At 40.5% G+C, this 25,858-nt stretch overlaps 1 protein-coding gene across 1 annotated transcript; it reads right to left on the reverse strand.

Moving 5' to 3' along the window:
- Window positions 1–4,886: 4,886 nt before the first annotated feature.
- LOC124261427 (GPI inositol-deacylase-like) lies at window positions 4,887–25,858 on the reverse strand (the record flags this gene model as incomplete). The annotated part of the gene is made up of 20 exons (XM_046695748.1): window positions 25,724–25,858; window positions 21,866–21,933; window positions 21,429–21,449; window positions 21,089–21,153; window positions 20,762–20,850; window positions 19,538–19,580; window positions 18,760–18,851; window positions 18,131–18,227; window positions 17,225–17,382; window positions 16,513–16,545; window positions 15,045–15,097; window positions 14,475–14,541; window positions 13,623–13,787; window positions 13,178–13,270; window positions 12,603–12,655; window positions 11,973–12,036; window positions 10,970–11,044; window positions 9,246–9,480; window positions 8,257–8,326; window positions 4,887–5,037 (listed from the first exon to the last, which is right to left on the reverse strand). Coding segments are annotated over exons 1-20 (1,827 nt in total), but the record flags the coding sequence as incomplete, so codon positions are not given.

Below are 25,858 nucleotides of genomic sequence, written 5' to 3' on the forward strand. Positions count from 1 at the left end.
TCACTACAGTGAGTGAGGGGTGAGGGGTTGTGAGGTTTCATCACTACAGTGAGTGAGGGTTGTGAGGTTCATCACTACAGTGAGTGAGGGTTGTGAGGTTCATCACTACAGTGAGTGAGGGTTGTGAGGTTCATCACTACAGTGAGTGAGGGTTGTGAGGTTCATCACTACAGTGAGTGAGGGTTGTGAGGTTCATCACTACAGTGAGAGGGTGAGAGGTTCATCACTACAGTGAGTTTGTGTGAGGTTCATCACTACAGTGAGTAGGGTTGTGAGGTTCATCACTACAGTGAGTGAGGGTTGTGAGGTTTATCACTACAGTGAGTGAGGGTTGTGGTTGGTTTCATCACTACAGTGAGTGAGGGTTGTGAGGTTCATCACTACAGTGAGTGAGGGTTGTGAGGTTTATCACTACAGTGAGTGAGGGTTGTGAGGTTCATCACTACAGTGAGTGAGGGTTGTGAGGTTTATCACTACAGTGAGTGAGGGTTGTTTCATCACTACAGTGAGTGAGTGAGTGAGGGGTTGTGAGGTTCATCACTACAGTGAGTGAGGGTTGTGAGGTTCATCACTACAGTGAGTGAGGGTTGTGAGGTTTCATCACTACAGTGAGTGAGGGTTGTGAGGTTCATCACTACAGTGAGTGAGGGTTGTGAGGTTCATCACTACAGTGAATGAAGGTTTGTGAGGTTCATCACTACAGTGAGTGAGGGTTGTGAGGTTCATCCCACTACAGTGAGTGAGGGTTGTGAGGTTCATCACTACAGTGAGTGAGGGTTGTGAGGTTTAATGCTACAGTGAGTGAGGGTTGTGAGGTTCATCACTACAGTGAGTGAGGGTTGTGAGGTTCATCACTACAGTGAGTGAGGGTTGTGAGGTTCATCACTACAGTGAGTGAGGGTTGTGAGGTTTATCACTACAGTGAGTGAGGGTTGTGAGGTTCATCACTACAGTGAGTGAGGGTTGTGAGGGTTTAATGTTACAGTGAGGGTTGTGAGGTTTAATGTTGTGAGGTTTGTGAGGGTTAATCTACAGTGAGTGAGGGTTGTGAGGTTTATCACTACAGTTAGTGAGGTGTTGTGAGGTTCATCACTACAGTGAGTGAGGGTTGTGAGGTTCATCACTACAGTGAATGAGGGTTGTGAGGTTTAATGCTACAGTGAGTGAGGGTTGTGAGGTTTAATGCTACAGTGAGTGAGGGTTGTGAGGTTTAATGCTACAGTGAGTGAGGGTTGTGAGGTTTTTAATGCTACACAGTGAGTGAGGGTTGTGAGGTTTACACACACTATGATGAGTGAGGGTTGTGAGGGGGTTTTAATGCTACAGTGAGTGAGGGTTGTGAGGTTTAATGCTACAGTGAGTGAGGGTTGTGAGGTTTACACTATGGTGAGTGAGGGTTGTGAGGTTTAATGCTACAGTGAGTGAGGGTTGTGAGGTTTAATGCTACAGTGAGTGAGGGTTGTGAGGTTTACACTATGGTGAGTGAGGGTTGTGAGGTTTAATGCTACAGTGAGTGAGGGTTGTGAGGTTTATCACTACAGTTAGTGAGGGTTGTGAGGTTTAATGCTACAGTGAGTGAGAGTTGTGAGGTTTATCACTACAGTGAATGTTTTGAAGTTTAACACGAAGGTGAGTGAGTGCTGTGAGGTTTAACACCATGCAGCCATACAACTAGGTTTTCGCTGAGTGCAGCATTGAACAACACACAAGAAAAAACAAGTATTTGAGTGCCATGCAAGCAACAGTACTGAAACAAACCAGACATGAACATAAACATGTTACAAGGCACAGATGGATGAGGATAAGTTGATCTGGAGACTTCATTCCTTTCAGACATGCTGGAACAATCATATCACTCCTCAGACACACAACCAGTCATTGGAGCTGAAACTGTATCAAGTTAGACAATTAGGGCTGAGTGTCCACCTCGTGTACCATCAAAGAACAATCCTGTCCAATTTGAAGACAATTGAGTTTCAGCTGGATAATGTTACAAGCATCATCTTCCAGTTGGTCATTAGCTGATGCTGTCCGCTTGAAACATGGTAGGTGCGGATTAGTCTCCAGGTGACCACTTGCAGACGGCACATGACCTAACCTCTTGGGAGTCACTACACTGAACTTGGGCTCTTGGAATTAGAGAAAATTAGGTTCTCAGCCAAATATCAACCTGGTCTGTCATGGGAACATCTAGAGAAGAGCTAGACTGGTTTCAGTCTCTTCTGAGTGACCATTCCTGTCAAATATTAACCTGGTCTGTCGTAGGAACATCCACAGAAAAGCTAAACTGGTTCCATTCTCTTTTGAGTGAATGTCTTACTCAAGTCTCATCCTGGTCTGCCATGGATCTGCCAGAGAAAACTGAGAAAATGCAGAACTGAACCCAGTCTCTTCCTGAGTCAGATACAAAACTGGGTCTATCATGCATCTTCAAGAGGTGGCAGAAAAGTTGAGAGCCAAACTACTATGAACTGCTCTGATGGAAGGTCTGATGAATTATTGTTTCAACATTTCCACCTACAATCTCCACACACTTCTGCCAAGAGTGCTGGAGTCCATAGATCCCATTGGTGTAGAAGGCTTCCTATTGGTGGTGCAAAGAATCCCCCACAGCAGAAATGATATAATGATGCTAAATGATGGCTGGACAATTCATTTTTAGGTTTTGCAGGAATGGAAAACCAACTGTCCCAAATCGAGTTAAAAACCTGCAGCCATGCTGTGCAGCCATGGCAACAACATACTGTCAAAGTTTCTTTGGAAAACTCATTATCTTTCAAAAATGTTTTCAAAGGAATTCTATATGACATTTTGTTATCCTATCAACCTCAGACTGATGAAGTCACATTATAACAATATTCCAGTGCCAACAGGGACACCAAGTGGGCTTCTACTCATATGGGGGTTAATGTTTCCTCTAGGATTCAGAAAGGGCAGGGTAACTTCAAAGAAAAGGGCACTTCATAATCTAAAAGGGCATTTTGGTGAGGATTATTGAAAAAATAACAATAACAAAATGTATATGAAGTCAAATGCTCTTATAATTTTATTTCTAAAGTTCATTAATTACTCTTCTCATTTTGTATTTTAAGATCAAAACTTGGAAAAAAAAGCATTTCAAGACATTAATCTGTTATCACATTTGTTTACAATTTCACAAAACACGCAAACAACAATTTACAGTCTTCTTTTCTTTCTTGCCAAGTATCTGTTTATTGTATCTTAAAACGACATAAAGGACAAAGACTTGATTATGGACATCTGGCTAGTATCAAAACTCCTTAATGTCTTAATGAAACTGACAGGATAAAGTGTTGGCCTTGATGTGAGGGGGTATGCTCACAGTGGCAGACTGAAGGAATCTTACAGGGATGACCAGGGAGGACTGGCCTAACCTAAAGTACATGTAGTGATTGCTGCATGTTCTTGCATGTAGCATTTTAATGTGACTGAGATGTTATGTTGATTTATCTACACACTTGCCATATGATGTTGGTGTTCATTAATAACTGACTTCACACAATGGATGTAAGTGCAGGTTTGTACATATGTCTTCAGTGAGAGGACTGAACATGTCAACCGGTCAGAAGGTTGTAGACCATAAGCAGGAGCAGTGGGACAGTCTAGTGGTTAAAGTAGTCACCGAACACCAGGGTCCAATTCCCTCCTTGGATACAGTATGTGAAGCCCTTTTCTAGTGTCCCCTGCTATGATAATGCTTAGATACTGCTAAAAGTAGCGTAAAACTGACTGACTGAGTTTGGTTTTACGACGCTTTTAGCACTATTCTAGCAACATCACGACGGGGGACACCAGAAATGGGCTTCACACATTGTGCCCATGTGGGGATTCGAACCCGGGTCTTCGGCGTGACGAGCCAACGCTTTAACCATTAGGCTACCCCACCGCCCCAGTAGAGTAAAAAGCCTACTCACTCACTAAAATGTGAGCGAAATAGCTCTACATTTCTGATGCATTATCTGGCAACATTGAATGTACACAATGAAACCTTGTTAATCTGGACCCTGTGAATCTGGGCACCTAGAATTATCAAATAATATGGCTGGAAAGCTTACATGCTGCAAACAGGATCATAGTCTGTAAACCTGATTCACAAATCCTGAAATTTGACAATGAATGATTTCTTTGGGATGAAACTGGCTGGATTAACAAGGTTTGACTGTTTTGAATGCAAGACAAGAATTAATAAGATGTTTTTAATGACATGTTTTATGAGCTTACTATATACAAACTACACAGTCAGCTCTTGAGCAATCTAGTGAGACGTTAAGCAGTAACTTCCTTGCACAGAAACATACAATATACAGACCGCCTCCGTGGTGTAGTGGTTAGAGCGTCCGCCCGGAGAGCGGAAGGTCAAAAAGACGTTAAAATATGGTACTTGTTGGTCCCTGCCTGGCGCTCGGCATTAATGGGTACATCAAGGACTGGTCGGCTCGGAGTCAGTATAATGTGTCTGAGTGGGGTATTCATGCTTCACTGCGGCATGGTATCTCAGTGAGCTAGCACTATAAAACCAGCTTCAGTCTGGGCTAGTACAAGCAGCTGCACATACACATACACACGCATGCACGTCGTCATATGAGCGAAATATTCTCAAGCAAGACGTTAAACCCAATTTCACCTCACCTCACCATAACCAAGACAACAGTGAGATTTTACAACTGCTTCACCCACTATGTCTCACCTTCACCAGAGTAGCTGACAATGAGTGCTTTCAAAGCCCTAAGTTCCATTCATATCATGCAACAGAGTCCCAGTGCCATGGCATCTGGATGAAACCATCACGGCACCCTGACACAACAATCACTATGAAGGTGCCCTACGGCAACCATCAGAGCAGCTGGGACTAGTGTGACACCTACCTGCCCCATGACATGTACAGGTGACGTGGTCAGCTTCAGGTGGTATGAGCAGGATGGATGGAGGAACATCTCCAGATGAACTGCCTCATCCTCAGCATCCCGCGGCTTGCCGCTCTGCACCTTCACTGGGAATTGTCCAGTCTCTCGGAACCTGAATACCGATCATAAGTTGCAGCACATGTTTAAACCTTCTTGATACACAGAAATTACCGATTGTCTGTCAGATACTATTTATCTTAACAAAGTTGTTTCAAATCATATCTAATGAATGGAAACCAGTTAGATATGTTTCATAAAAGAAGTTGCAACATAAATATTATCTGCCAGGCACAAGTGCAGTAATCTGTTTCTAACACACCCTAAAACTGTACCCTATCTACATCAAATCGACATATACTCTGCAAAAATAAGAAATGCAAAAGTGGTTTTCAGATGTATACTTAATGTATACATACATAAGATCATAATAAATTGTTCAAATCTGGCACAAGTCATTGAGTGAGGTTCATCACTGCACACATGAAACAATCAAATGTCAAGGTGAAGGTCATCTATCCTTGATATCTTGTTTGGCCCCATGAGAGCGAGAGTCCAGAGCTGCCTGGCATCACCACTGAATCAAAGAGACTACGAATTGAGGACAAGGAATGTTCACCCACTCTTCCTGCAGTGACAACTGTTGGAGGTTCTGTGGCTGTTGCTGACGTCATCACAGACATTCATCTCTTACTGTTTGATGGGGTTTAGATCTGGAGACCTTGAGGGACAATGAAATACTTGGATGTTGTGGTTCCTCAAAAAGGTTGTCAGTCTTGCTGTGTGAGGTCGGGCGTTGTTGAAAAATGACATTTGCTTGTTCCTTAATTGGATGGACATGTGGCCGAAGAATTTCATCTATGTAACATTGTGCCATTAAACTGCCCTGGATGTGTACCAAGTCTGCTATACCCATATGGGAGATGGCAGCCCACATCATTACAATCATTACACTCCTACCACCAAACCTGTCCACTTCCTGCATGCCGTTTCAAGTAAATATGTCTTCAAATTGTACAGAAAAGCAAAAAGATGAGATTTGTCACTGTACAAGTGATGGGAGCCAAATAGATAGAAAGGACACAATGAGGGGGATTGGCCGGATCCCCATTGTATATACTACTAAAACACATCTCCATTGTGGCCATACTCAGTGTCCTTGACACGACACTGTTGACCTCTCAACCCGATAATGCTGATCAGTCAGAATCCACGCCTTGCACTGGTCATCTGCATAAATACACACAAGCGGTTTCTCACTGTCTGGGCTGAAAGGGTTGATCTGGGTAGGTCCAATGTTGATCCTTTTTCTGTCAGATATTTCCGATTATTCTATTTCAGTGTTTCCTTTTTTTTGCTGAATATATATAGCGGCTATTGAAGCGCGCATAGCATGCCAAGGCTCATGTCTGCTCAGCGTCATGAGGCCATCGGAGGATCCGTGGGGAATGTCTCAGCGACAAGTGGCTGCACATTTCCACTGCCACAGGAACACCATTTCTGCACTTGTGAGGGCGCTACCAGAACACAAATGGCGTCATCGATGCGGCCACGTTCTGACATCAGCGTGTAACAACGCCAAGACAGGACAGATGGATAAGGGTGACCCATCTACTTACAGATTTCAGACTGCAGGTGATGACTGCCCGAACCATCCCAGGACTTCCGCCCATTATCCACTAACACAGTTCGACAAGCGTTTCACGTCATCACGATCAGACCACGACGTCCCGCCCATACGAACCTATCCTGACACAAGCGTCATCGACAAGCTCGCCGAATGTGGTGCTGAAATCATGTCCGCAGACCCTTGTTTTGGTGGAGAAAATGTTGTTTTACAGATGAGTCCAGGTTTAACATTTCCCATAGTGATGGACGCCAAGCGTGCCTATAGACTGCGTGGGAGCGTTATGCACAGGCCTGTGTCTTGGAGAGGAATTGCTTTGGTGGTGGTTCCGTGATGATTTGAGGATGGAATAACAGCACGCCAAAGAACTCCTTTGGTGATTGTTCAGGGCAACTTAACTGGTGTGGGCTACAGGGACTCAGATTCTTCGACCTGTGATAATTCCTTTTCTGCAGCGTCATGGCCCTGGGTTAACATTCCAACAGGACAATGCCCTCACTCATGCGCCAAGGGTTGCTATGGATTTCTTGCAACACCACAACGCTGGACTTACTGCCTTGGCCTGCAAATTCACCCGGATCTCGATAGAGCATGTTTGGGACGAGATGGTTCGGCGTCTCGCCGCCTTCCTCATCCGCCAGATAACATCCTTGACCTTGCAACAGAACTTGAGAGAATCTGGCGTGACATCCCACAAGCCTTCCTTGCACGTTTGATAGGCTCTATGCGCCGTCCATGCACTGCTGTTCTCAATGCCCGATGGTGGACATACCCGCTATTGAGCTTGTGACATGATCGTTTGACCCCTGTCCTGCTTGTGGACTCGTGGCGTCATTGTGATTGACTTTTCAATTGAAATTCTTCCGACTTGTTATGGTCTCATGATCCCTCCATTAAAGTTTATATGTACCTTTGACATTGTTATCGGCACTTATCAGAGATTATAAGAGATTATTGACTGAGGGTATCTCTGCATCCCTAATATGACATATAACCCCATAAAATATATAAGACCCATAAAAGAATGGTGATAAATATTGTTTTCATTCTATGGCCACACTGTGTATTTTCTGATATTTATTAAATATGAAATAACAGCATTTATAAATTTATATTTATTAAACACTTGTTGACATATTCAGCACATACAACTATACAACCACAAAAAGCCAACATAAAACCCCATAAATTCAAAAACATAATTGAAGCTATCTACATAGTATATGACCTCAGCAAACATCATGTAAAGAAATTCAATGACAGTACTGCAGCGATAAATACTGTTAAAATCCTGTTAGCATCCTGTTTATTTTCTGCACAAAACCAACAGAACCATCCATGCCAACTCTAACTGTGAAGGTCTCAGTTAGAATGAACCTCAGTAACCCATGCTTGTCATAAGAGGCGACTAACGGGATCGGGTGGTCAGGCTCGCCGACTTGTCATCGGTTCCCAATTGCGCAGATCGATGCTCATGCTGTTGATCACTGGATTATCTGGTCCAGACTCGATTATTTACAGACCGCCGCCATATAGCTGGAATATTGCTGAGTGCGGTGTAAAACTGAAATCTCACTCACTCACTCCATGCCAAGTCTAAAAGGGAATATTTGCACCCATTTTATGACCAATGAAAACCAATGATCGTGGTTTGACTGGAAACGTTACCACTTTAAAGAGATATCCTCCTTATTACATACAACTTACTTGCTGAATCCATATGTGCTTTCATTACTCCAGGGTACATTCAGAGTGTACACAATCCCTTCATACTCAGCTGAAATACACACAATTGATTGTACCAATCATAACCATTGTCAATCCCAGAGCAACAAAAACAATGAGCCTAACATAAACTGTAAGAATCATATTTTAATCACACAGAATGAGGATTATATGTTTTTTCAGCTGTTGTACGTGTTTGCTCAAGCTAAAATGAGGTGTGTTGCATCACACAGATATTGTAACAACTCGGATAATGGCTTGTGTTTCAGAGTAAGTTGTGTTATATAACTTAGTGACATGTTTTACAGTTGTTCATGGCATTAGCGAGAAAACAACAGATGTTCTTAAAGGCACACTATCACGCCACACTTCTCTAAAAATCAGTAATGCATTTCTCTCATTAATACTAACTATCAGCCCCCAGCGAAGAGACAATATAATTTATTCTGAAAAAAATTACGTATTATGATTACAATATGAAATTAAAAAGTTCGAATGATTTAGTGCAACATTGCATTAAATCGACATTCACGCCTTCTACTGACCGAACTGTATTTCAAGCAAACCCCATTGAGTTATGTCCCTTGGAATGCTCTTTACGAATATCCTATATCCAACTTGTGATTGAGGCCAGTTCGGCATACACCAACAACACTGCGTGCAACAGTTTTCAATGTACGGAGCAATCATTTACATTACATGGCAAGTGTTATCTGTTTAGAAGCTGTTCGCCTTGAAGTTTCAATTATCGATTTCAGGCAAGTCGTAAGGGATAATAAGTCTTTTATTGTATCAATAGGAAGCTACAGTGAGTGCATATGCCCCAATATATATATCATAGACCAAAATATTGTCGAAAAAGCACAACATTGTGCCTTTAAGCATCTGAAATGTACATGATGTCATTACAGCTAAGTACATCTGACAAGATTTGGGTTTCAGATTAGATGCCCAAGTAGCCAACTCCTCACCTGCATGAAGTTTGCGACACCTGCGAGGTGTGATGTGCGCAGTGTAAGCCCTCATTGGCCCGTCAAGTCCGGTTAGATGTAGACTGTAGTACACAGAGTCATTGCGTATCTGCAACATGGCCGCCATGTCCAGCACACTGACCGGGTAGGATATGATAAAGTAATAGTATATTCCAGGCAGGTTGAATATGAGATGGCGTTCTATCATTGGGTATTGCTCAACCACCACTTCCACCTGTAACACCACATGAGAGGGCATGCTATTTCAATACTTGTGCAACCATATTTAAGGCCTGTTCATGCTCTTCTCACAATGTCTCATTGTCCCCTCTAGCCTAGTGGTTAAAGCGGGCTTGTCCCCCGACCGGGTTCGATTCCCCACATGGGCACAATGTGTGAAGCCCATTTCTGGTTGTCCCCCAAATATTGCTGGAATATTGCTAAAAGGCGAAAAACTAAACTCAGTCAGTCTTTCTCAAGGAATTTATCACTTTTCAAGGTAGAAGATTTGACCCAACTGTGTTTTTAACAGATTGCTTAAGACATTCTTACTTTATTTCATTATTAGAATGCCTCCACTTTTCAATCAAACATCTTGAAATAGAATACAAAAATATCTCTGTTTTGTTAGTTTGTTGCTTTTACACTGCAGCTTTATATTCCAGCTGTATGGCGGCGGTCTCTTAATAATCAAGTGTGGACAAGGCAATCCAGTGATCAACACAATTGGGATGAACATCGATTTACACAATTGGGATACAATGACAGTGTCAGCAAGCCTGACCACCCGATCTCAGACACTGGGATCCATGTATCTTTCATTTTGAGGTAGGGTGAATTTTCACAGAGGTGGGTGAATTTTCACAAAGGTAGGGTGAATTTTCACAGAGGTAGGGTGAATTTTTCACAGAGGTAGGTTAATTTAGTGTGTAGTACATGGGTGAGATGGATATAGTGCAGACAAACCAAGAAACACAATCAAGGAGAAAATCTTGGATTCAAACCCACACAGACTCCTTTCTGCTATGCCTTAGGATCCCAATTCCCCACAGAGAATTGCAGCCCCTGGGCAACTCAAGCCCACCGAAAACTATTGAATACATGGGGAATGACATTAAGATGGAATGGTCCTAGTTGAAGTGCTGTTCTTTAGAGTATGACACATACATATATACAAGCATCTTGCTTCTACTTCAAGGGGCAATGCTTGTCGTAAGAGGCGACTATTGTGATCAGGTGGTCAGGCTCGCTGACTTGGTTGACACATGTCATCGTATCCCAATTGGACAGATCGATGCTCATGCTGTTGATCACTGGATTGTCTGGTCCATACTCGATTATTTACAGACCACCGCCATATAGCTGGACTATTGCTGAGTGCGGCATAAAACTAAACTCACTCACTCATTCAAGGGGCAATGGGGAGGCCTGGTGGTTAAAGCATTCTCTCGTCACACCAAAGACCCAAGTTACATGCCCCACATGGGTACAGTGTGTGAAGCTCATTTTGGGTGTCTGCCACCATACTATTACTGAAATATTGTAAAACGCGACATAAACCTTAATTACACACTAGGTCTATTTCAGAGGTTTAAACATCAGATAGTAATGTCGCATCTCAAACAAATCTTCTGCTTACAATATGATTTGCTAACAAATATGAATTTGTAAAAAAAAATAAACATAAGGAATGTGACAATTCAATTCTCCATACAACGACCTACCTTCTGATTTGAGTGAGCTGCAATGACAACAATATGAGTTGCCTCCCCTAGTTCCTTTAAGTACATTCTTATAACCTGAAATGATCAACATATCCAGTATGGCAATGACACAAACTTAAGACACATACAAATAAAAAGTCTTTTATATACAATAATAATAATAATAAATACACATGACAACCACATCATAAAGATGAAGGCACTTAAGTTCTGTACAGATTGTGCCACAATGTTTTGCCACAACATCAAATCTGCATAATCTTTTTCAAAATTTCGATAAAGAATACAAAGTATAGTGAATTAGCAGATAAACAATTCCATCTAGATCTATGTTACTTGTAGATCTGAAACACATTTAGCTAATTATGTCTCTCCTTAAATAACCAGAAATGAATAAACCAGACAGTCATGTGGAATTAGCACCTCTTCTAACAGTAATTACATTGACATCCAGGAACAAAGTGAAAGTGTGTGATAATGTGAAGTCTCACTACAACATATGTATACTGACAACAAACCAAGAATCATGCTAAGGGAAGAGGTGAGGTGAGGTGAAATTGGGCTTAACGTCGTGCTTGACAATATTTCGCTCACATGACGACGTGCATGGGCATAAATGCGTGTGTATGTGTGTGTGCGGCTGCTTGTACTAGCCCAGACTGAAGCTGGTTTTATAGTGCTAGCCCACTGAGATACCATGCCGCAGTGAAGCATGAATACCCCATTCAGACACATTATACTGACTCCGAGCCGACCAGTCTTTGTTGTACCCATTAATGCCGAACGCCAGGCAGGGACCAACAAGTACCATATTTTAACGTCTTTTGGTATGACACGGTCGGGGATCGAACCTGCGACCTTCCACTCTCCGCTAAGGGAAGAGAACGCTGCACAAAACATAACAAAACCATAAACACCACTAGGCTGGGCCACTTCATGCCCTTGAATACAGGTGTAGAGGACCAAACTGTTTGATAGTGTTCATGATATAGTCCAGGCATACCTTTTTATTGGAGTAGTTGGGAGGCAGAGACTGGGCTTTGGCTGAAAGATTGATGCAGCTCGTGCTGAAATCAGAATGAATTTATATGACATGAAAACATTGACAAAATCAAATATTATCTCAACATGAAAAACACAATGGCAGACCGGGGGTAAGGGGTGGTAGGAGGGCTTGCAACAGTAAAAGAAGCTATCAACTAGGTAACTATTCAAAGTCCCTCCACCCCCACCCACCACCAGCTACCCATGCTCTTGGGACAAGCGTTGAATATTGCCAGAATAAATCGCCCCAGACATATCAGTGAGTATGATTTTATGCCACTTTTAGCCATATTTTAACTAGATCACGTTGAGGGACAATTATTCTTGTACCCGTGGGTAATGGAAAGCTCTTCTGTGTGACAAATGGTTTAACCACAACCCCTCACGTTGAGGGACATTAGTCTTAGCTTCACACATTGTACCCATGTGGGTAACTGAACCTGGACAAATGGTTTAACCACTAGGCTACCCCTCACGTCTGTTAGCTTCACAAATTGTTTAATGGAAACCGGGCTAGGCTATCCCTCCTATCCCTCCGCTTCCCTCCCATTAATTCTAACAAATAATCAAAAATGTTTAAACAACATACCATCTGTCTTGTTTCTCCTTCAAGGTACATGCACACACCCAGTCTTGTCTAGTCTGGAAAGGAAAACATACTTGTTTTATTACGTTTAGAACCATGTAAACAATACGAATAACATTAGTAATAACAATACAAACATTTGTTGTTGGAAATGACACATATCAAGCAGTCATCATGTCTGCTAATGAATATGACAAAAGAAAATTTGTAAACAAACTGGATTTTCTCCATCTATGGAATTAGCTGACACATCGCAAAAGTTGACTAACAGGATCGTGTGGTCAGATTCGCCGACTTGGTTATCAAATGCCATCCCACTTTGGTAGATCAATGTTGATGCTGTTTATCACTGGACTGTGTCTCATAATGTGTTGACTGCATCATTACCCATGAAGATTTGGGTTAGAATCGGTCTTCAGCAACAACTGCGACTAACAGGATCGGGTGTTGAGGCTCGCTGACCTTGTTGACACATATCATCGTATGCTTGATTGTTTACAGACTACCACCACATAGCTGGAATATTGCTGAATACGGCGTTAAACAAGCAAACCAATAAATCAGCTGACACGACTTACAATGTTGCTCATGATGATGACAGAGTCTATCTCCACTGCGGATTCTTCCGTCTCCCGAATCACAGGAACAGCGAAATACTTGGTGGATGACATCTGATCAACAATATATTTCATTCTTCATACCGAGAAAACTGAGAAAATAGCATCACCTCGAAAGTTCTTAGATTGCACTGTTTCCTTTAAATGTTCCACTCATTATCCTCAGTTGACAAATTTCATAGCATTTGCAGCCCTTATCAAAAGCTATTAGAAACTTATCTAGTGACATGATTTTAGTAGTTTGTGTCCCTAAGAACACTCTTTTAACTGAGTTTTACCATGGAATAAGACAAATGTTGCACGTGTTGAAAGCACCCAATCTTAACAAAGACACAATGTTTTACTACTTCAAACATTTCACAATAACATACTGTCCCTACTGCGATTCATAATAACATATTCTCACTTTTTCAGCACTGAATCTGAACAATTTGTTCTGTTTGACTTCCCAAGGAATCTTTGGATCAAGAGTTAGCTCCCCTGGAATATTTTCCCGGTGTTTCTGACTGCCTGAGTTTGTCAGGAAGTGGTGTCGGAACACTCTCATCCTTCTGTCAGCATCTGTAGTCACCTGCAACAGAGGCAGTCACAATTTGATTAATGCTTAAACTGAACAGAAAAACATATTAGTAACTTAAAAACTACCCATAAAAAGGTGAGTGACCTCTGTGCAGTTTTTAGCTCCAGCACAGCATGTATGTCAGTGTAATGGTCAAAGTGGGGTATCCCAGTGGTAAAAACCATCAACTTGTCATGCTAAAGGGGTTTGATTCTCCACATAGGTACAGTGTGTGTAGCCCATTTCCACTGCTGTGATATTGTTGGAATATTGCTAAAAGCAGCATAAAATCACTCTCATGCACTCACTCACTCACTCACACACTCACTCACTGTAGTGAAACCCACAAGCACAGGTATGGTGCAGGCAAAGGTCACAATCAGGTCAACTCTTGAATACAAACCAACAAACCAATCATAATAAAATTCCATCGTGAGTAAAGAATTCAACATTTTATGATAAAATTTGGTGTTTTAGTTAGTCACAGAAATCTTTGCGAGACAGGCTACCATCTCTTGTACGCTAGATTGGTGCAGCCTGCAGTTCTCAGAAGTGCTTGACATTAATTCAATCACCATGACAAGACTACTCAAATGTGACCTCAGCAAGTGTGATTAAAGCCTTTATAGGAGGAAAGTATGACCAATACTGATGTTATTTATCAGCTTGACAATTATATAGACATATTCAGTGTCATACCTGGTGTGTATTAGGATCGATTATATCAAACATGGCTCTCTTAGTCACCAGAACCATTTGTCTACACCTGGAAAACATCAAGCAGAAGAATGATCAACTTCACTAAACTTTTCAACCAGAAGATGATGAGGACCCAAGTGCCTAGCCTCAAAAGCTGTCTGGGACTTATTCTAATGTTTGTTTGTTATTTGATGCCACTCTCAGCAATGTTCCAGCCATATGACGGTTGTCTGTAAATAATTGAGTTTGGACCAGATAATCCAGTGATTGGTATCATGAGCAATGATTTATGCAGTTAGGATACAACGACACGTGTCAACCACATCAGCAGAGCCTGACCACACCAGACATCAACAGTTGCCTGTTACTTCAAGCATGAGTGGCTGAAGATCAATTCCAACCCAGATCTTGTTCTAATGAGACAATAATACTTAACCCAAAGGGATACATAATCAGCAAACAATATCAGTTCTTTTATTTGTAAACTTTTGATCAAGAAATGGTCTTTGATTAATACGAAGGAAACAAAACTGGACAGATGGACAGTGCCCATGATAATATCATCCTTACCATACAGCACACAGATGATCTGTTGAAACCCAGGCCTTGGGTACCGACATTGTCTAAATGAAGAAACAGCATTATTACCATGTGGAACACTATACAACTAGCAAACTACCACAAACACGAACAGCTATTGAGGTGGGCTGAAGCAATATCACACCTCACACATGAACAGCTATTGAGGTGGGCTGAAGCAATATCACAGTGTATCATAGTGAGGCTGTGTAGCTGAAGCTATATGTGCTGTATCACAGTGTATCACAGTGTGTCATGGTGTAGCACAGTGTATTGTGCTGTATCACAGTGTATCACAGTGTGTCATGGTGTAGCACAGTGTATTGTGCTGTATCACAGTGTATCACAGTGTGTCATGGTGTAGCACAGTGTATTGTGCTGTATCACAGTGTATCACAGTGTATCACAGTGTGTCATGGTGTAGCACAGTGTATTGTGCTGTATCACAGTGTATCACAGTGTGTCATGGTGTAGCACAGCGTATTGTGCTGTATCACAGTGTATCACAGTGTGTCATGGTGTAGCACAGCATATTGTGGTGTATCACAGTGTATCACAGTGTGTCATGGTGTAGCACAGCGTATTGTGCTGTATCACAGTGTATCACAGTGTGTCATGGTGTAGCACAGCGTATTGTGGTGTGTCACAGAGTACAGTATGAGGGAATAGCTCCAAGTGACACAGGGCTTAGACATTTACCAGCTGGGCAAAACCCATCAGCAAAGATACTGAGCTGATAAATCAAGAATCTAAATCAAAGAATATCCCAATCGAGAATCCAAATTGGAGAAAAGGTAGAATTTACACTATCAATCATTGGATTCCGCAATGTCTAATAGTCACAAGACAGACACTTGTGTCATCCTCAATGTTTGTCTGTTTGTGTAATATCACAATGTTTGTCATGACCAGACAACCCAGTGACTGAGATTGTGAACAATCATCCACATCTTCAACCAAGACCACCCGGGATGGGTTATATTCAACAAGGACTGCCAGATTCTCAAATTCACCTGCCCGACAGTCAGGTTAAAATTTAGACATGTATTTCATTATTTTTTTGTGGGCAGGTAAGTTTTGTTCAGGGCTGGCAAGTTTTACATCTAACCAGCCCTGTGGTCTGGCTGAAGTTTTGGGGAGTTTCATACCCTGCTAATAACACAGCCCTGAACTAGGAGTGTGGGAATTCAGACCTCCGCTCAGCAAACCCTCCCAGCAAAGGGACACAACTTCCTACAGAAAGTTGGCTTATTCACCTTCCAACAGAATACTGGAACTTCAGTTAGGAATTGGGCATTGAATAGGAATTCGCTGTTATTCAGCTCAAGCAATTGCAATCTCATTGCATACAGTTTGCCAAACATGACAGATGTTTTTACAGATTATACACAAAATACCGGTAGATAAACAATTTGGTTTGAGGACATAAACAGAATCAACTGGAACAGAATATACTCACTGATGTACTGACTCCTCTGTGCTGACTCACAACCTGCAAATGCAAACATTAAACCATTTGGATATTCACTGACACAGATAGCTAGTAAGATGATCTCATGGCCATCTTGAGGTAGAAGTAAAAAGTTCAGAACAGTCTTACATATTCTTAAAGAGAGACAAGGGGGGAAAGATAACTCCAATGGACAGAACTTGGGAAGACCACTAGGAAATATGACAACACTACAATATGATGGATGTTTAAAAATTTAATTCAAGTTTCAGGAAATAAAGCAATCAAGTGTTAGAGGGGTTTGAAAGAGTTAATGCACCAAAATAAACTTATCACTATTTTTTTCATTTATTTTCTTTGAATTATTGACATCAGCCATATTAGATTCACTTTGCATAGATTTGTTTATAATCTGTTGAAACTGTCAGTGCACATTAACAACAAACAGGTGTGATTACTTGAAGCATGGATGGTTGGTATGTGGGTGTATATTGTGAGTGGATATGTTCAAATTCATAAATGCATTGAAAAAGTTAAAACTTGAAAGTTGCTTGCACCAGTGTTCTTCATGACAAGGGTGCATTTTGGGTTGAAACCAATGAGCAGCAGATCTCATCATATTAAAGGGACACAACTCAGCACAGCAATACAAAACTATTCAGTGATCAAACTAAAAGTCATTCTGGCTGACACTCCAGTTCATAATAAATGTGCATCCTACCCCTTTGAGAGTTGTGAGGCCATTCCTGACAAGGATGTCTCTGTACCCGCCACCTGTACTGACGACTGTGACGTCACGGAGAGTACTGTTGGCATGGAGACGCCAGTATGTGTTGATCTCATCATAGAAACTGTTCAGCAGACTATCAATGGCAATAGCTGAAAATTCAGAAATGTTCCACAAACTTACGGTCAGATGTTCACATTTGTAGAATATAGTACTAGTCATAGAAAAATGCAAGACAAATTGACAACTCTTGAACTGATAGACAAAAGTCCATTAATATTGTAAACAATTCATATATTTCTAATAATCAAACTAGGAATACTTTATAAACATAGAGACTGCCTCCGTGGTGTAGTGGTTAGAGCGTCCGCCCGGAGAGTGGAAGGTCGTAGGTTCAATCCCCGACCGCGTCATACCAAAAAGACGTTAAAATATGGTACTTGTTGGTCCCTGCCTGGCTCTCGGCATTACTGGGTACAACAAGGACTGGTCGACTCGGAGTCAGTATAATGTTTCTGAGTGGGGTATTCATGCTTCACTGCAGCATGGTATCTTAGTGGGCTAGCACTATAAAACCAGCTTAAGTCTGGGCTAGTACAAGCAGCCACACATACACATACACACGCATGCATGCACGTCGTCATGTGAGCGAAATATTGTCAAGCACGACGTTAAGCCCAATTTCACCTCACCTCACCTCATATACATAGAGATAAAATGGAAGTTGTGTTTCCATAGCATATTCCAGGTATGGTAAAGGACCGCAAATGCTGTACCTTGGACCATTTAACCACCTGTGCCCTTTTGACGTCTCCTGTCATTAAGAACCAACCTCCCATATATACTGTAACTAGCAAGTCAGTTGACATCCTACATATCCCATCACATGGGGTCACACACCTGGGGCCTGGTGGGGGGTGGCCTGTGTGATGATGGTGGTCACCAGTCTCGGGTCAAATGTAGGCAGGGTGAACAAGGCTCTAGCTACTAGTCCTCCCTGTAAAGCAGAATAGATTGAAAAAGTGTTGTAAGGATTGGTGGATGGATGGATGGATGGATGGATGGATGGATGGATGGATGGATGGATGGACGGACGGACAGATGAGTGGGTGTGTGGGTGGATGGATGGATGGATGGGTGGGTGAGTGGGTGTATTGATAGTGGTAAGGATGGATAGTTCAATCAGTGGACATGATGAATGTTTGGGAAAAACTGAGGAATGACTGATGGATGGCGTGATGGATGTGAATATAGCAATTGGTTACTGAAAGATGGTTTACATAATATCATGAATGGACAGAAGAGTGCACTGGATATTTTACATGTGATCAGATATGGTAGGTGTTAACACATAACACATAACTTACCCATTTTTTTAACACTACCAAAAGCCAACTGCTTCACAAATTACACATTTACTTGTTATCAGAAAATGCAACCCTTCTTTCCCCAAAAGCTAAATTCAAGCTTCATAAATATATTTGACATTCACATTGAAGTAAATATAGCAAAAGAATGACTCCTCTTACCATGGAATGTCCCACCAGGATGACAGACGTTGGGGGTTTGGGTGCTCCAGCATAGAAACTCAGGATCAGCTTGATGCACTCATGGACAAACTCTGAAAATAACAACACCTGCTCAGAACATTCAGTTACCTGCAGAACAGGGCAGCTGACCCTCATTCTAACAACAGAGAGGGGAAAAATATGGTGATTGATTGAAAATGTAATCCTGTGTAACAAAACCCTTTTGCAGGATGTGTGTCTCGAAGACCAGTGGCTGAAAACAGATCAGTTTTCCAGCTTATCAATCAGTGTTCATGTACTTGAAACTTTAAACATTAAGTGTCTCATTTGAGAACTGAATGACACAGATTCAACAATGACAAATGGTGTAATGACAAAACCAGTGATGAATCACAATTGTCCATGGCCCCATAACAATGCATCAATGACAAGTTGAAATAACAACAGTCACACTTTAAGGGTGATGGAGTTGACAGACTTGAAAAAATAACAAAAAAGCTTTTAATTATTTGGATTTCAGTTTGTTTTGATCCAAAATGAACTTTGCTTTAATTGTTCCAAACTGTGTATCAGACCAAAATGAAGGTGAATGTTAGTGTTTCATTCATACTGAAACTATACCTATATTCCAAACACTGGTAAATCTTCCGTTGATTATCATGGTAAATATGCCACTGATTATCATGGTAAATATGCCTTTAATTATCATGTGTAATGCGCAATCGATAAATTAATCGCCCACAGATGTATATTATGAAAGCAGTGAAGGGTTTTTTACCTGTTTGATCTTGAATCAGCCCCCCAAATAGTCCAACCAGCTCCTGTGGGTAACACACATTACACAACATGCAGCATATAGAACCATGGTCAGAATCAATAACAACATCATCATGCCTTCTGACAAGTAGGCCTCACATCAATGTATCCAACAGTGTATTCTACACTGAACAGGTGCATTTTGAGTCTACCCATCATGATGAAACATATCTGTACAACTCTGACATAAATGAGGACATTTTAGTGCATGCAGTTACCATGGAAAAAATATCACCTCAGCTGGACTAAACTTGGCTAGTACACTATTTTACTATTTGTTGTCCTGTTTGATAATGCTGGCCTGAAAATAACCGAGTTCGATCCTTAAAACCAAGTGATTGATACTATGAATGCAGCTTATGATGACATGCCTCAAGCAAATAATTGCCTCTTGAAACATGAGGCCTATCAGACCTATTCTAACTGGAATTCTCATCTCCATCTAGTTGAGGTGAGGTGAAATTGGGTTTTACGCCGTGCTTGAGAATATTTCACTCATATGACGACGTGCATGCATGTGTATGTGTATGTGCGGCTGCTTGTACTAGCCCAGACTTAAGCTGGTTTTATAGTGCTAGCCGAATGAGATACCATGCCGCAGTGAAGCATGAATACCCCACTCAGACACATTATACTGACTCCGAGCCGACCAGTCCTTGTTGTACCCATTAATGCCAAGCGCCAGGCAGGGACCAACAAGTACCATATTTTAACGTCTTTTTGGTATGACGCGGTCGGGGATTGAACCCGCGACCTTCCGCTCTCTGGGCGGACGCTCTAACCACTACACCACGGAGGCGGTCCATCTCCATCTAAGGCTAATGAAGATGGACAGTTCCATCCTCTGTGAAAACACATTAGTATAGAGTATCTGCCTTTTCTTGTACAAATATTGTCAACCAATGCTCTATTAAAGAGGCATTTTCTGATATAACTTTGTAACCTTACTATGGAAATCCTATGCTATCACTGAGACAGACATGAGTTATGCTTGTAGAGTATTCTTGTAACAGAGTAGAGTGTTCCATGCACATTCAAGACAAACTACAGAACACTGTTCAAGGTAACTAACTGGTTTTGAAAATGTTTAGATACACATAAAGCTGCTAAAGCATTGCTCTATAATTATTCTGAGATATTGGATGATAAATAGCTTGATAAGCTGGTGATCATATGTTAAGCTTACCTCATTAAGATTTACTGAGAAGTAGTTGAATTCAAACTTTGTGCGAGATGACTCGGCCTTCCTGAGTGCCACTGACGCCAAGGATCGCACTAGAAGCATGCAGAAGACATGGATCATTGATGGGTTGTTATGTTTGGGTTACTCCTTGAAACCATACAATCACACAAAGAACAACTGAACAGTTTCCTTGTTGCACGACACATTTTATTTTCAAGACAAGCAGAATGTCCCGCAAACAATGGTTTGGGCTTTTTTGGCTGATATCTGGCTGATATGCTGAAGAAATAATGTAAACAAAATTGTTCTAAGTTGAACTTAAGATATTACCTTGGCGATAACTACCAGCATTTCCAGGAATGAAGAGAACAGGAATGCCAGTTAGCTTCAAGGAACTGAGAAAAGGAAGAATGGTAAGGAATACAATGGAAGCAATGGTGATCACAACAGTCAGTTGTTGACTTCTTTCATGCAAGACGCTGCAATACATGCAATAGGACAACTAATTACAGTGTTTAAGGAAACATGTTATTTTCATCATTGTGTTAATTTAAATCCTTCAAATGCTACAATATTTTGTTCATCAATAAAACAACATTATAGAAATTAATGCATTAACAATTTAGATTTTGTCTCAAGCATGGAAGCCATCACTACTCTTAACACTTACCTAACTTTTCTTGCATATTCTCTGAAACATAATTCAACAAGAAATTAAAGAAGACTGAATAGGATCCATTTCATGATATGCTGTGACATCCTTCCTTCTGTGGATGCTAAGTGACATATTTCATTTAACAGAAAACCAAATTCAAGCAACTGCAATAACTTCCATGGCAAAGGATCTAGTAAATAATTTCCAGCATGTCTCTCAGTAAAATCTGCATTTTACTTAACAGAAGTTTCAATAGAAAAAGAAGGCACAGCAATACCTTCCATTACACAGTACTATAAAACTACATGTATAGCGATTTAATAGATCAACATATAACACAAAGAGTCACATAACTTTATACAGATATGTGAAAATTGTCACTTAAATGTTTTGAGTTCAGATTATTTCATTCACGATTGGGTATCCTGCACAGGTAAACTTCAGTGCCTTACCCCTCTCCATATATGTGAAGCCTATACTGAGGAAATCTGCGTGCTACTCTATCGTCCATATGAATTTTCTGTGAAAATAATTTAAGTATGTTAACGGTAAATCTAACTTTCATATGGAAGCACAATGTTAAACTATCGCACAATGTCAAACTGAAACAAAGCATTATTTATTTGTTTTAATTGGTTAGTTTATTGTTTATATTTTCTTTTAGGGTGTTTGGGGGAAGGGGACTTTTTGTGGATGTTTGATTGAAATCACCCTGTTACAAAACATTAGTCTAATTCTTTACACTGTAGTTGCAAAGATTTTCTTAACCATATTTTTCATTTTTATAACTTGTTTTCTAGAGAAATGGTAAAACAATTGATGACAGTCCGACACTTATGCAATTTTGACTTGGGGTGACTATTGAGGGGGAAACAACTATTGCGATAGTGATAGTCTATTGCAACATACTATTGTGACCAACTATTGCAATACTATTGCAATAGTTTTTTCTCCTTGAATTGTCTCATTTGAAGTCATTTCCCAAATGTGTATACGAAATAAAAACAGGTTAAAGTAGTTTCAGTCAATTTAATAGCTGACAAGAAACTTGAAACCCAGATCAGGTAAACAGTTAAAACATAAACTCAGTGAAGCTGCAAGTCTGCACTCTAAATCAAAGTGAACGAATTTGGTACTTCCTGTATTGCACTGCACGTTTATTATCGGAAGTCAATTACTAAACTATCGATAGTCACACATACTATCGATGCATCGATAGTTTTTCGTTTCTACTATCGATTAATTGCTATCGGAGACTCAACAATTGCAATGGATCGATAGTTTGATTCATCGTTACAGCCCTAATTCTGACCAGTGACCATGATTCTGGAGTCATCTACCTGACCAGCCAAGGTGTGGAAATCTCCAGTGATTAAATTTATATACTGACTAGTTTGATGTGAAAGTCAAGTCGAATTGCTAATAACATCTGATATATCATACGTATAAACATCATAATCGTCTGAAATGATTGCACTGGACAAATTCAGCTGACAGATTCAAACACTTCTGGCACTGACTGAAATGAAAACATTTTGTGTTTTAAAGGTAATATTTATATTGCTATTCAACAAATATTTTAGTCAGTTTCAGTTAGTGTATGTGAGTGAGTTTAATTTTACACCACTTTTAGCAATATTCCAGCAATATCATGGCAGGGGACTCAAGAAATGGGCTTCACACATTGTACCCACGAGGGGGAATCAAACTTGGGTCTTTGGCGTGATGAGCTAACGCTTTAATCACTAGACCACTGATCCATTGATCTGAATTAAAAGGGTATAGATAGGGACAAACTTTATGGATGGATGAAGAACTGCATTGTTCAGGTGATGCGACATTTCTATCGACTCCTGCTTGACAGAAATACAAGAATCTGTACTGAAAATGGTGCATCGCCTGAATAAAGAAGTGGATAATCCACGAAAGCTTTAATTTATATATGTTTTTGGTGTAGGAGTATACTAATGTTGTGGTTGCTGGGTTTGAGTGTTGTCATTCTCGAGGTATTCAGTAAACTAACCCTGTTTGGGGATTCAGCACCACTTGGAATGTGCACTTGATGGCTAGGCTATCAGGACAAGACAGCACCGAGACTTGATGATGATGTCAAAAAACGGTTTTAACGGAATTAATACTCTGTGTGAATGTTACCATGAAAACATTTCATAATATTCCTCATAAAACATGTTTGGAGGTGTTTCATCACTGCCATCTAAGATTTTGAAATGATGTTCATTGCATAATGAAGAGCTAATTTGGTGACATTCTGATATTACTGAGAAGTCTGAGAATGTTGTGTCCTACTCTTTCCACCATTTACATATCACAGCATTGTTTGTGCCATAGTGCCTTCCACCTGGACCAGAGCTTTTAATTTCAGATTGGCTGCACAGAATATTTAAATCATGCTGCCAGCTTCAAGCTAAGGTATTCTCTAATGAGTAATGGGCAATGGGATGTAGGGGTAATGGGATACAACCAGTTAATATCTTTGAATGGCACTCAGAACTAAAATCATAAGAGGGAACAAATAATGGATGACAACTTCTATATTATGAGGAATACAATGGTTCAGAGTATACTCTTACACCTTCATTATTCACCTGATAAATACTCTAAAATTTCATGTTCCTCATAATACAGAGGTTAACATCTATAATCCAAACCCCTTCCCGCTCCCTTTTAATAATTTAATCTGATTAATTTTACCACAGGACAACAGGTGCCATTACAAGTAATTACAGCTCTCATTTACCATAAGTTGAGCACACAATTGTAACCTTGGTGCACATGTGCTGTAACCATGACATTAAATATATATTGTACTGACTTTCCTCAAATTATCCTTGATTAATTCATTAAAAGAGGTGACAGCTAACACATACAACTAACCCTCCAGATTGTAACATGGTACCTAACTATACTACCCATCAAAGTTTAGAAACTTAAAAGTAGTGTATGTAATTTTGTAACTCCAAAAACCAACTAAACCCTTATGCAGTTTTGAAAACCTGATATTCGTTTTGGTGTAACTTTTTTGTTAAATAGATAACATTTACTGAACTGAAACCTGTTTCTATATTTCTAACCAGTTCATGTAACAACATTATGAAAATGCCAATCAAGAAGTTGATGAGAGTGGACCAGTCCATTCAGCATGTAGGGATGACAAGACACAACAGATGATGTTGAAATTGCATATTTTATTCTTTATCATGACAAAATCAGTCCATTCACATTCATAAAATCAACCATTCATTCACTATATGATTTATTCTGCAAACTACCTAAAAGCTGAAGAAACATTTATTTTGGAATTTTTAGTCATGTTGCATTATAACACACAGGTTGCACTTGTATCCATCTACTAGAACTAGACTTTATTTCTAGTCTTTAGAAATCATTTCACACTAAAAACATAAATCTGCATCAGGTAGTGCCATGCAGTATGATGTACAGCCTGTTGGCACTTGCTGGTGCTATGAAAAGCTGACATGGGATAATGTCACTTTGACAGTTACAAACTTGTTTGGGTTACAAAATTACCACAGCCCTGGAGGAAATGAGGTGTTTGATTGGAAAGGGGTGCCCACCCACAAGGATCCTTAAGGAATGTTTCTAACAAGTCCATGACAATCCCATTTTAAAAAGTTTACAGGTCTGCAAACTGAAACTTATATGTCAGTCTAGCAATTTATTTGCATGCTAATTACAATCAGAGGAGACATTGCCATAATTGTTTACCAAGCACTTAGTACAACGTCTATATCTAGGCTATTGTATAGACCCTAAAAAACTTGCTCATATGGAGATGTCACGCCTATTTTGATTGAATAATTAATTGATTTGGGTTTTTTCACTTAACGCTGCACTCAGCAATATTCCAGCTACATATCGTATGTCGTTGGTCCGTAAATAATTGAGTCTGGACCAGACAATTCAGTGATCAACAGCATGAGCATTGATCTATGCAGTTGAGATAAGATGACATGTGTCAATCATATCAGCGAGCCTGACCATCCGATCCCGTTAGTCGCCTCTTACGACAAGCATGGCTTACGCTGAAGATCAGTTAATTCTTATCCGGATCTTTTCCGGTAGACCTCTTTTGACAGTGCAAGGTGCACTCGATCTTAATCCGATAATCAATCGGTAGTTCTGTTATATCTCGTTCATTTATGTTTGGGGTGAATAAGGTGATAATGTCACAGGGTCGACCAGTAAGCAATGGGTCTAAATATCATTTGAATTTCGGAGCGAACTGGCTCGTCTTTTATTTCAGAAAACTAAAGATACTAAACACGCACAATATATTTAGGATATTCAAACATCCATGTCATTTCACATCCATTTTCTTCAAAGTTCTTTAGGTAGTCGTATATGCCAGCGGACAGCAATCCCAATGATGCGATAGCAAAGATATACCGAATAGGAAGCGCCAT

Source organism: Haliotis rubra, unplaced genomic scaffold (assembly GCF_003918875.1).
Source record: "Haliotis rubra isolate DU_JTF1 unplaced genomic scaffold, ASM391887v1 Scf8, whole genome shotgun sequence".
Lineage (NCBI taxonomy): Eukaryota > Metazoa > Mollusca > Gastropoda > Lepetellida > Haliotidae > Haliotis > Haliotis rubra.